General features: G+C 35.0%; 1 protein-coding gene and 1 non-coding gene across 2 annotated transcripts in view; one reads left to right on the top strand and one right to left on the bottom strand.

Annotated features, from left to right (window-relative positions):
• ANGPT1 (angiopoietin 1) overlaps window positions 1-13,515 on the bottom strand; it is a 290,630-nt gene that overhangs the window by 51,095 nt on the left and 226,020 nt on the right. The window contains exons 5-6 of the mRNA XM_020879554.2: window positions 11,744-11,871; window positions 2,511-2,612 (exon numbers count right to left, since the gene is read on the bottom strand). Coding sequence (XP_020735213.1) covers window positions 2,511-2,612; window positions 11,744-11,871 — 230 coding nt within the window. The remainder of the gene's footprint in view (window positions 1-2,510; window positions 2,613-11,743; window positions 11,872-13,515) is intronic.
• TRNAC-ACA (transfer RNA cysteine (anticodon ACA)) lies at window positions 8,786-8,857 on the top strand. Its single transcript has one exon. It is a non-coding gene; the product is annotated as a tRNA-Cys (tRNA).

Raw genomic sequence — 13,515 nt, 5'->3', positions numbered from 1 at the left:
CTTTATGTTAAATTTTATTTTATCGTTAGTAATAATAATAATGTATTTCAGACTTGCTAGAATCTATAGCTATAGTCTAATTCTCAGATAACTTCTTCAAAACTTATTTTAGTAGTGAAAATAATCATGACTTAAGATGATCTTCAAAATAATATTTTTGCCAGAGTTAAGAAAACATTTGCAGTGTTTGATGTTTTAATCTCAGATAATAATAATACCTATAGTTTACAGACAATTCAATGTGCCAAGTGCTTTACTTATAGCTAATCTTCACAATATCCCTGGCAAGGCAAATGAGGTACTATTAGCAATGTCCCCTCCTAAAAAGTGAGAAAGTTAAGGTATGGGTTAAATGATTTGCTAAAAATCACTCCACTCTTAAGTGGCAGAGTGATGACTAGAACTGTGCACCTGCAGACAGGAAGTCATCTCCAGGGTGACTCCAGAGCTAAGAACATTCAATCTACAGAACCAAAGGATTGAACTGTTGCCTCTGGAGGACTTTACAAAACAAGAAATCTTTTAATAAATAAAACCTGGGTTCTGCAGCTTGTATGGACTGATTCAAGACTAGCCAATCAGTCTGTAAGTATGACATTTCCCTAGTCCTTTAAATTTCACCCTGATCTCTGGATTGTGGAGATTTGAGAGCCTTGCCTCCTGTCTCCTTTCCAGTTGACCTCAAAATAAAAGCTCTTTCTTTTCTCAAAAGTCTGTGCCATAGTATTGGCTTCTTGGGCACTGAGCCCTTGATCGGTAACATCATCTTTATTCTAAATTCTCACAGTTAGTCTTGTATATTTTTGGTCTAGGTTGAAAGACTTCACATTTATCTTTGTAGAACTCTATCTTGTTGGCTTTAGCCTACCTTTCTATCTTGAGTTTATGGATTATTGAAGATATCAAGATTCCAACTTTGTGTAACTCCAAACTTATTAACTTACTTTCAGAGTTATACCTGACAAAAAAATACTGTAGATAAAGAGACACCAGTAGACACTTTCCTTCATTTCTTAAAACCCTTTGTCTACTGATGTTTGGTCAATTACTAACCTACTAATGGGTAAACAGCAATGTTGATGAGCAAACCACAGTTTTTATACATTTTCAACATGAATATCAAGGCAGAACTTAGGTTAGTAAAATATTTCTCTTTATCTCTTTCTTTACCTTCTGAGAGGAGAATTTGTCAAAAATTTGTCAAGACAAGAATTACCTGGAACATTTATCTGTAAAAGATGAGATTAGTCTGCAAAAGGAAATCCTCTTCCATTACTATTTCTTGATAATTTGTCAGCAGATTTTACAGTTAATATTGTAGGCACTATGTGATTATTCAGAGAAGGCAATGGCACCCCAGTCCTGTACTCTTGCCTGGAGAATCCCATGGATGGAGGAGCCTGGTGGGCTGCGGTCCATGGGGTTGCTAAGAGTCGGATATGACTGAGCGACTTCACTTTCACTTTTCACTTTCATGCATTGGAGAAGGAAATGGCAACCCACTCCAGTGTTCTTGCCTGGAGAATCCCAGGGACGGGGAAGCCTGGTGGGCTGCCGTCTATGGGGTCACACAGAGTCAGACATGACTGAAGTCACTTAGCATGTGATTATTGGATTATGGATTATTTCAACCATTTACTGTATCTCATCTTGGAAAAACTGATCTCCCAACGTGCTCAGTTTCCTCTTAAAATGGGGACAGTATTAACTAATACATTTGATATAAAAATTAGATAAGAATTTATGTATGAGACTTGTTCATAAAAATACTGAAAGGGTAGCTATGATGATGGTGATGATGGTAATGATGATATCTACTGTTATTCTGGAGACCTCAATCACATCTCACAGTTCATACCCTTGTTTACTTGTCTTACTTTGAATCTGGACTGGCCCTGTCATCAACTTTAACTAAAAGAATACGGTAGAAGTGACATGCCATTTCTGGGTTTAATAAATCTTAAAAGACCTGGAAGCTTCTATTTTTGTGCTTGAAGGATGTCAACTGCCACGCAATAAATCTGATGACCCTGGATCACTATACTGGGGGAAGCCACCCTAGCCACATGGAGGAGTTTTCAGTCCATAGCCAGCAACAGCTTGCCAGCCACTTGAGTAAAGTCATTGATGGTGCCCACCAGTTCTGCTCCACAGCCCACAGCTCTATACACTTCTCTTGTCCTGGCTCACGTATCCCAGACTGGGTCCAAATTCTAGCTTCCTCCACCCTCACTCAATCAGGAACAAATTCAGACAATATATAATAGTTTGCTAAATGATTTCAGTAATATATTTTTCTTTCTAATGTACACATGAAAATCATTTATTGAAAAAGATTTATGCGTGCTTTGTGTTTAATGAGAATAATGTCAGGAATGTGCCATTTTATTTTTAAAATGTATCATTCAATTTTTTAAAAGACATCTAAAAATACAAGGGCTTATCACACAGTGTAGTGAAGAAAATCTCACTATAAAATGTCAAAAACTATGTAAATTCTTCCAACTTACCATTTTATATTCTTTCCAACCTCTTTGGAAATCTAGACTTCCATCTTCACGATGCTGTATTACAGTCCAACCTCCCCCATTGAGATCCATATTGCAAAATACCTGACAAAGAAAAATAAAGCCAAGTGAAAATTATGTCTAATGTAAAGAAACAGGTATCAGATATGTTTCAAAACAGAAATAGGATGGATAGCCTTTAGAAAAAAATGATAAAAATTGCCATGTTGAAATATTAATTTAGACATTATATTGGCTATTTCTTCCTATATCCAAGTTGTTTCTGATTAAATTCCATCAAATGTGCATAAATTACTTGTAAAGTTTGGAATCAGTCAGCTGAAAACTGTCTCTCTCAGTCACAGACTATAAAAATTATTTTTAAAAATTTGTCTGTTAAGGCAAATAGGCAATAGGCACGGTGTATAATCAATTTTTAAAAATGCTACTAAAGTTTCCAAAATTACATACCATTTTAGTGCTAAAACATAAGATTTGAAATTTTTATCTTTAATTTATTAAATTACAATATACCAATAATAAAGGTTTTGGAAAAATAGTATTTAAAAAATCATATATATTTAGCTATTACACATTTCATTGCATATTTACTCCTATACACTTATATACTACAATAATTATTCTTGACGGTTCAGTAAAACATTAGAGGCGAAATTTGGTCCCCAGCATATGGAGAACACATTATTTGCTTGAATTTTCATCATGAACAATATGAGGAGAACATGACATACTATATTCCTTCTGACTGTGAGAAGCTTTTCTTTTGCATGTGGAAAAGTTATCCAAATCTTTCAAAGACTTAAGCTTATTTCAATTATTCTAAATATAATGGTATTTATTTAGAAATGGATTCATTTCCCCCAGAGCCCACCAAGGAGAGAAACATATCTGTAATAGGATTATCTTTAGAGAGCAATCACTGTAATTGATGAAGCATGAATGTGGCAGCTTGATTATTGAAGGGCTTAGCAATGGGGAGCATCATTCCCCTGGCAATCATTCCTACTAATGCAGTTTGGAAGCTGGCTCAAGGTGTAGATATGAGGCAACAGCAGCAGGCAGACTGTGTGGGCATAGAGCCTGATTAAAGGAAAAAACCTCAAGTGTTTTCCCTGAGGCATTAAATTTTGAGCACACATGGCGAAAGGGTATGAAAACATTGGCAAGAACTGTCATTCAAAGGGCAAATTGTCCTTGTATTTCCTCGGAGTAACGGGAGCTCTGAGACACATACTTAACTGTAAGCTATGGAAGCAGGCAGAATGCTCTCCTGTGGACTCTTCCCCTAACTCGACAACAGCCGCCCATCAGTATACACTCGTCATCACGAGGCTCTGACTCCCCTCCAAGATTACAAATGTGAAATTCCCCTTCCTACCTTAAAGTTCTTCCTCTACTAACTCCTTAGCTTCTATGCACCTGCCCTTTGTCCTCAGCATGACCTCTATCTAGTCTTTTGTCTTCCTTAATTCTAATTCAATTTTTCCACCCCATAAGCATTTTGGGGCACTGATACAACTGGTGATATTTTGATGAACAAAATATGGATCATAGCATCAAAACACCTAAAAGTTTAAATAGTGATTGTGCCCATAGAAATAAGGAGAAGTAAGAATTCACAATTTTCAACACCAGTGTCCTGAAGAAAAATAGAGTCAGCAAACTAAATGAGAAATTTAAGGAATAGAGCTAACGTGAGAAAAGACATGACCATGGTTTTTGGAAAACTAATGTTTAGGAGAGCACAGCCATCCAAAAGGGGGAGTTCATTGATTAGAGATGATACAATTATAGGCAGATCAAGAATGAATAAGGATAAGAGAATGAGGGACTAAGAAAGGAATAGTCATAACAATAGAATGCCTTTTAAGTGCTAAATAATTTAAACACTTTACTGCATTTTCCAATTTATCTCACAACAGCCCTACAATGTAGGTGTGATTATTATGTCCATTCTGCAAATGAAAAACCTTAAACTTCAAGTGTTTCAAGAACTTATCAATGGTTATTATTAATAAAACAAGTACTGAATTTAGGATTTGAATCTCTTGTTCAAAATTATACTGGCGGTAATCTTCTTAAAAGTAGCAGTTGATAGCATAAAGACAGATTTCTAAAGAAGTTAAAAAAAAAATAGTGGAAACATAATGGGGAGGGGTGATGGCCCAAGAATGGGCTTTGATGGAGAAAAATACAGACATCAATAATCTTTAGGTAGGCAGGAAGTTCATTTTATTTGCTACTGTCCCTAGATTCTAGAGCAGTGCCTAGCTTATAGTAGGCACTAAAAAAATATTTGTTGAATACCTAGAGATGCAGTAAGGAAAGATAAAACAGGAAAACTTGATTAATGTAATGCAATGAAAGTTGGGGATGGATTTCAAGTTGGGGAGTGATCAACTTAGTCAAATATTCCAGAGAAGTCAAGATAAATAAAGATTAAGAAAATACACATTTAAATTTAAAATGAAGGAGCCATTAGTGACCTTGAAGAGAGAGTCTGCAGGATTCCTATAAGAATAAAATCCAGATGGCTCATTTTACAGAGGACATTGTTGGTGATTCGACACAGCGGCCGAAGTGGAACTCTACTGGTAAAACAGATAAGAGTAAGTGAAAATGTCAAGGAGATATTTTCTTAGAGGAAACTAATGTCACTTGTATTTTAATTAAATTTTACCCTGTCTTAACTGGCTAATTTAGATTTTTTTCCCCAGATTTTGATTTCCTAATGGATACTGATCCCCTGAAAGTTTGCCAAAATGTGCTTGCAAACCTATGCAGTCCATTTACACACTCAGGGAAAGGAATAACCACAACTATAAATATACTGTGTAGAGAAAACTGTTCTTTACAGTTTTTTTTTTTTTTTTTGGTTACTATTGCCTATGTTAATAAAATTCTATGCACTTAAAAAGTTTTGAAAAAGGTGATTTTTTAAAAAATCACTCGCTAATTTTAGAAAAGACAACTTTCCTTTTAAACAAAGGTATCCAGTAACTTGCAAATGTTAAGATGTGCTGGGAGCAATTCTGAGTAAAGACCCAAAGAAAGTTAACCCAGAGGAGAGAGAAGTTACCCAGGCTGATTACTGCCTTGGAAGCTAAAGTGCAGGGAAGTTAAAAAGTTAGATTTACACTCCACAATTCTTGCTGGGACTCAGTAATAACAGCAAAGGTAACAGCTGCTTTTTGGTGAATATGGACACAATAGAAGGGAATGATATATTGGTTAGGGGCATGGACTTGGGAGCTACATTACCTGTGTTCAAGTCCTATCTCAGCCCTAACTACGTTGTAGATCTTTTGCAAGGATTAAATTAATTAATGCATATAGTTTTCAGAACAGTGTTTGGCATATAACAAGCTTTGTCATTAATCTCTTAGATGTATTTTACATATGTGATGTGTATCTATATTTTGCATATATACTTTATGTATATAATATCTCATATATCATAACAGATTACTATTATACATTTCATACAATTTATTATTTATTATGATAATATAAAACATATAAAGCCAAAATACATAGAAATTCAATAAACTGTCCTTATGATTACAATTACCAGATTCTTGTTAATAATACTGGCATCAATTTCTAAGAATGCTTTCTATTGTATACATAGATATCTATGTAATATATATACCTATATGTATATGTTCATATATACATATGAAGTTGGGCTTCTCAGGTGGTTCAGTGGTAAAGAATGCCAATGCAGGAGCTGCAGGGTTTGATCCCTGGGTTGGAAAAATCCCCTGGAGGAGGAAATGGCAACCCATTCCAGTATTCTTGTCTAGGTAATCCCACGGACAGAGGAGCCTGGTGGGTTACAGTCCATGGGGTCACAGAGTCAGACACGACTGAGCTACCAACCTCATATGAAGTTGGATTAGTGCTAGCAATCTGCCACACACAAAAGACCATGATTTTTAGTCAGAAGAAAAACAAAAAGCCTATGCTTATGAGATGAAAGAAGTTCAAAAAGATAGGTGGTTGGTTTTGAAAGAATTGAGACATGAAAAGACTTGAAAAGTTCCTTTGCCAATATAGTGTGGTCTGTGCTATCCGGCGGCATCCTTCCTGTAGACGCAGGCACCCTGCTACATTTACTATGACTGCTGCATTTATTGATCATATGACTTGGGCTTAACTCTATCCAAGAACAGATTGAACTGGCTCCTATCCCAGGCAAGGTCAAAGCTTTCAAGCATTAAAAATTTTTTAACATAATAATGATTTAAACCCAAACAAAAAGGGGAAATTTGATTCACATAATTTTTATGCTTTTATGCTGCATATAAGTTGGAATGATTAACCTTGTGAGTGTTAATTATTTTTCCATAAACTTAAATAAAAAAGGCTCAACACATTTGTTACAGTCTTTTTCCAAGAATTAGGGAAATTATAAATTCAGAAAAAAATTTTTAAATATTTTATAGTAATTAGAGCTATTATTTAATGGTTTGTTTTATTGTATGAAACTAAGCAGATTACAGTGCATTTGGTTTTAGAAACTTATGAAATCAAAGGAAAAATCCTGCTTCCTACTACCATGTACTGAAGGAAACTCAGAGTGGAAAATATCCACAAGCCATTAATAGTGAAAAAAAGTAAAAAATAAATACATAAATGATCTAATTCTCATTTTCTATCTGCTTGAAAATTTTAATAGTCCTAGAAAACTGCCTTTGGCTTCCACGTCACATTTGAAAAGATAATACTTTTCTAACTTTTGCAGACATTCTTTCTTGGCAGGGAATGATTTCAGTCAAAACAACTATATGACAACTGTGTATACTTGCAAATTTCACTCTGCCTAAAATTAATAATTCATACTAATAGTTTTTGTTAATTGCCTAAATAGGTCAATTTAATTGATTAATCCATATATTGTACATAGCTAGACATTTTGTTTTGTTTTTACATAGACTTGCCTTGAGTTTCTTATCCTTGCTAGAATTTCTGGAAGTATTAAAATGAGCAAAATTTTTGCTAAGCATATCACTATTAGCACCAAACTTTATAGCCACAAAGCAAAATATATGTGGAAGGGTGCTGGTCCTAAGGATGCCTTTTCCAAGCACATTTATAGAACTTTTTTTACAGAACTGAGAGGATACCAGTGATCTATAAAAAAATAAGAGAAGGCAATGAGATTACAGGGTGGGAGGAAGGAGGGTGGCTTACAATCAGACCTGACAATGAACTCTTAGCTGTGTCACTCAAATAGGTTCCTATAAAAAATTATGAATGGTGTAGCTTCAGTCATTACTAATATAAATAATTATCTCACTTAGCTCCTTATTAGGATGGTATAGTCTAGAGTTGATTTCTTTGTTACAAAACCTGTATTCAGTATTTGCTATGTGATTTGGACAAGTTATTTTTCTAAAATAAGGATAATGAAAGCACCTATATATATCATAGAGTTATTGAAAGGGATAAACAAGTGACTATATGTAACTAAAGTGCTCAAAATAGAAACTGACAAATTGTAAATGCACAGTACATTTGAACTGTTATATTAATCAGTTACTGAATAACATTTGGAAGTTCACACAATGTTTGTTCTTACTAATTCTAAGGTATGTGACTATAACAAGGGATGTAAAACAAAATTTGCTACCTACTAGTAAGTGCAGGTATATCATCCTAAAATGTCCATCTCCATAACAGAACATTCTTACTACTTGAGAAAGGATCATAATCTCAAAAGGGAAAGAATAAAACAAGGGAACGAACACTTAAGTCAAGAAGTCCAAAGTCTTTCCTTCCTTATGGTCAGTTATCTCTCCCTCTCACCACGCTCTGCTGCTATATCCAATTAAACTAAACCTAATGACAGTACAAATGACATGTGAATTTCTCCTTCTTCCTCTGAAGAAATATAAGTGACATTTCTATAGTGATAAAATTTGCTCTTACATGCCTGTATGGATATTATCACTAATCTGTCTGGACTACTATTTTTCTCTAGGCCCAAATCTAACAAGTCTAATCCAGCATATATTTAGCATTTGTGGCTTCAGTATATTAGATTTTTTTTTAAATTTAAGAACAATACTGAAGCTCTCTAATATGCAAAATTCATCATTTTGCAGAGGCATAAATTTAAATCATGCTGTTTCTGAAACCCAACATAGAAGTCACTGAACTAGTAAACTGGATCCTCTAACCCACTCTTTTACGTAAATCTTAAAAAAGGCAAATTCATTTAGGTTTATAAATTGTTATTCAAGTTTATAACTTCCCTAGTGGCTCAGTTGGTAAAGAATCTGCCTACAGTGCGGGAGACCCAGGTTCAATCCCTGGGTAGGGAAGATCCTCTAGAAAAAGAAATGGCAACCCACTTCAGTATTCTTGCCTGGAGAATTCCACGGACAGAAGAGCCTGGTGGGCTACAGTCCAAGGGATTGCAAAGAGATGGACATGACTGAGCAACTAACTTTCACTTTCATTCAAGTTTATGAGTTAAGATAAGATACTTTTCTTCCACCCTAACAGTAGCAGCGGTTCTGCAAATAGTCTGAGAATTATTTGTTTCTCAAAACATTCTGAACTAGAATAGAGTTATGATTATTGCATAACTTAAATTTAATGGAATGATCAAACTTTACTTGTAATGCCCTAAGGACCATGTGTTAGTGTTGATGGACTGAAAAAAAATTCTTAAAGTGTGAAAGTTAATCTAAAAACTTTAAAAAACATTTTATTTTTATATTCATACATAATAATTATTAAGAGTCTAAAAGGAGGGTCACTTAACATTTTTAGTTAACTTTATAGTCACTATGTCACGGGGAAGTGATAATCGTTTAGGGGTTTCTATCAGGTCTTGGGAAGAACTACAGGCAAATCGCATGAAGCATTTACGTTAGCGCGGGTTCTCTCCTCCAGGGCAGTCGCTGACACACTTCACTCGCTCTCTGTGTGATGTGTCAGTGTGGGCATGGATGGCATGCCTGTGCACATGTCTGAACTGAATTTAAGTCTGATTTTAAGATATCAGCAAGCGGAATAGGAAGGTTTCATGTCATATGATCCAAAGGATTCAAAAGGCTGCTTTTTATAATAAATTACTGTTTCCTCGCTTCCCTGGTGGTTCAGGTGGTAAAGAATCCGCCTGAAATGCAGGAGACTCGGGTTCGATCCCTGGGTCAGGAAGATCCCCCGGAAAAGAAAATGGCAATCCACTGCAGCATGCTTGCCTGGAGAATTCCATGGACAGAGGAACCTGGCAGGCTACAGTCTATGGGATCGCAGAGGTGGACACAACTGAGCAACTAACCCTTTCACTTTACTCCTAAACTTGCTATAATACCTTCACAGTTTTTGTTTTTTTTAAAGACATGGTACACCTGATTCAGTGAAATTTCTCACAGAAGCTCAGAAAGAAATACAGTGAAGTCAAACTTCTCTGGTAGGTAACCCAGGAAGCAATGTACGTAACTGTCTGCCACCTCTTTTACCCGCTGTACTGTCTTTATTTCTGCTCGCTTTGACAGCACAGTATAGGTTTTTTGTTTTTGTTTTTTTTCAGAAAAAAATTTTTGTCCCAGCAGAGGGAAAAACTATTGAGCTAACTTAACCCACTAATCCTCATTGGAATCAGCTGGGCTGGTAGAGTCCAGACTTTGCCTCTTGACAACTGTGTGACAACTGGCAAGCCAAGATGTATTTCCCTCACCTATCAAAGAGAATGAACAGTCGGAATGACTAAGTTAGGCTTACTTACTATATACTACACAGAAGTGTTGACATTATCATCAGCAGGTCATCTATTCATTCATTCATTTCAGTGCATATTTACTGAGGACTACTATGCTCCAGAAACTATTCTGGGTCCCGGGAAGTAAAAGATAAAAGTAAAATCCTCCCCTTGTAGAACTCTGATAGTGAGCAAGTCATGCAAAGTTGTTTGAGGGAATCAGGGAAAACCTCTGAGAGTGTGTGCATAGTAGCTAGAAAAAAAGGGAACACAGAACTGGTAATTTAGGTGAGGTTGCTGCTGCTAAATCACTTCAGTCGTGTCAGACTCTGTGAGACCCCATAGACGGCAGCCCACCAGACTACCCCATCCCAGGCAAGAATACTGGAGTGGGTTGCCATTTTCTTCTCCAATGCATGAAAGTGAAAAGTGAAAGTGAAGTCGCTCAGTCATGTCCAACTCTTAGCGATCTCATGGACTGCAGCCTACCAGGCTCCTCTGTCCATGGGATTTTCCAGGCAAGAGTACTGGAGTAGGGTGCCATTGCCTTCTCCGTTAGGTGGGGCAATGAGAGGAAAAAGACTGTTCCATCCTTTGAGGATAAAGCACTGCAAGGATAGGTGGTCCTCTCGGGGTCTTGAGCATCTGGTTAAAGCTTTTGACATGTTGAAGAACAGAGTTCTCCTCAAGACTCTCCATAAACCCTGCTGCAGTCTCTATCATTGCACTTCTACAGTACATTACAATTTCTGTGTATTAGTCTGTTTTCACCACTACATTGGGAACTGTTTTATGTTATGTCTCTAGTCATTTACTGACAAATAAATGACATATACTTATGTATTGAATGAAGGAATGGATGAACGATTTAATGAAGAAATAGGAAGAAAGAGTATATATAGAAGAGATATAACAGCAAGAAGACAGTGTTTTCTTACTTCAAAGTATACTTTGGATCCTGTTCAATACACTGATAAAAAATATCCTCCAACAAAGTCCTTTAGGTAAATATGTAAAGCAAGCCCTTTCAGGATTATGAGTTAAGATAGAGTATTGTTCTCTACCTAATAAGAGCAGAGGTTCTGGAAATATGTCCCTAGCTCTCTCTCCACAGTATTTGAACATAGATGATGTGTACCATCTGTGTCCTTGGGACTTTGGAAGGTGGTTCCTAAGTTATTCCCATGAGCTTGAAGTATGTGCCTTCAACATGTAATCTGTACAAGGCAAGCATTTATGAACAAATGGGATATCCTAGGAATGAGCAGAGGGTAAATGGAAAACTGCGTGTGAAATAGGGATAGGACACATGAGGGTTGGAGGCGGTCTGTACAACCGGGTTTTCATCTTTTATGGACCTGGGAAACAGAGTATCTTTGGGAGGAAAGGGCTTAGGCATATATATTTTCGGTTTAACAAGCTCACAAATCAATCTGATTATTCAGCAATTCAACTAGGATCTGCTTTACATCTCATAAACAAACACTTCTGGTTTTACCTTTTTGGGTTCTGGCATATTATTAATATAAATAGTGTAGATTCCACTTTTATTAAAACCAGCTTGATATACATCTGCACAGTCTCTAAATGGCTTTTCTTCCTCTTTTTTTCCTCCCTTTAGTAAAACTGCAAAAAAAAAAAAGATCACAATATGTGAATATCAGTACCATTAGTTCCCAAATGGACTTCAAGTATAGCCAAGCAAGTCTTCATTTCCTCCAAACAAATGTCAATGTTGCATTTATTGAAAAATCAATCATAGGAACAATGTTAGATTCTGAAGTGACAAAATTACAAAACTAAAAGAAAAACATGATTAATTTATGACAGTATTTTTTCATATTTTGGCTTAATTTCTTAAATCTTGTCTTTCTCTATCACTTTCATAACATCAACTCAATAGACAAATAATCTGATCATAAAATACTAACAATTGGTAACAATAATGTCAATGTTTCTGCAGTATTTCTAAAACCTTCTTAGCTACATTTTACAGGAGAGTTTGAAAAATGCTACCATTTTTGGAGCAGGAAGAGTTGAAGATAAATTCAAATATAAAGATACAATATAAAGGCTTAATATGCAAAAGGAAGGATTTGCTATTTTTCTGGGGATTTGAAGTTTTTCTAGAAATTTTTAGTTTTAGAAAACTCTCAAAATAAAAATTAGAAGTCTCTGATCCAATTCATGTATCTAGAGTGAAAGGGAAGTGATCTTTGATTTTTATTTAATGGCCTGAAGTTAAGCTATCAGGTAGATGACATAAAAATAGAAGAACAAAAATCAGTAAGATTTGAAATTAAGTTATATAGGTGGAATTGCTAAATAGGGGCTAGAAGTCTAATAGAAAAAGAAATTTAATTAGAGATTACTGGGAGGAACTTTATTTTATTCATTGATCTTCATCCATTATTAAGTTCTTATTAATGAGATCAAAATACAAAGATGATTCATTTAATAATTCTTACCTAAAAATACATGCAACATATATATAAATTATGTCTCTAGTTGTTTAATCATTATCTGCTTTAAATCACTCTGAGTCACAATGATATTTTAAAATAATAACATCAAAGGTAAACTATGAATCAATGCTTTTAAATTGATTTTAAATGTTCTAACAATCTAAAATACTAACCTGAGTTCAATTTGACACACAATGTTACTACTTTGTATGTAATTAAAAGTGAACAGTCTAATCTTTATAGAAAGAATGACTATCTCGATATAAATTTTTCAAATTTTCAAAAATAACTATGGTTCAAGTAAATGAAATATCCATGTCAGATATGTTGCCATAACAAAAATACAGAATTATAACATTTAATAGCATTATAGTTCTCTACATAGCTCACGTTTACACTAATGATTTTGCTTACTTATACTAAAACGTACCTTTAAATATCATCATCACAATTGCAATATCAACACAAAATAAGTAATCAGAGGACTAACAGTCCACATGCTAGTAAAGAAGCATTGCACAGAATGCATGCAGATAGCAATTAAAAATCAGTATTTATGTACTCGAAAGCCATCTTTAATGTCATTGGGCATGTCAATGGATTAAATAAAGGTCTTTTTTCAAAACATCAGTGCATTTCACTTGTGCTTTACTTACTTTAAGCTAACTGGACTATTATTTTTCTAAAATAAACTTTCCTAAATTGTAAATGCTTGTTCTTCTGTTGAAAAGTTAAAAATAACCAAACCAGATGCAAAAAAAAAAAGGGATGTAAAGAAATATTAACTAAAATTTATAATCCCGTG

Source organism: Odocoileus virginianus, chromosome 15 (genome assembly GCF_023699985.2).
Source record: "Odocoileus virginianus isolate 20LAN1187 ecotype Illinois chromosome 15, Ovbor_1.2, whole genome shotgun sequence".
NCBI classification, from domain to species: domain Eukaryota; kingdom Metazoa; phylum Chordata; class Mammalia; order Artiodactyla; family Cervidae; genus Odocoileus; species Odocoileus virginianus.
This window is presented reverse-complemented; position numbering and strand designations above follow the sequence as displayed.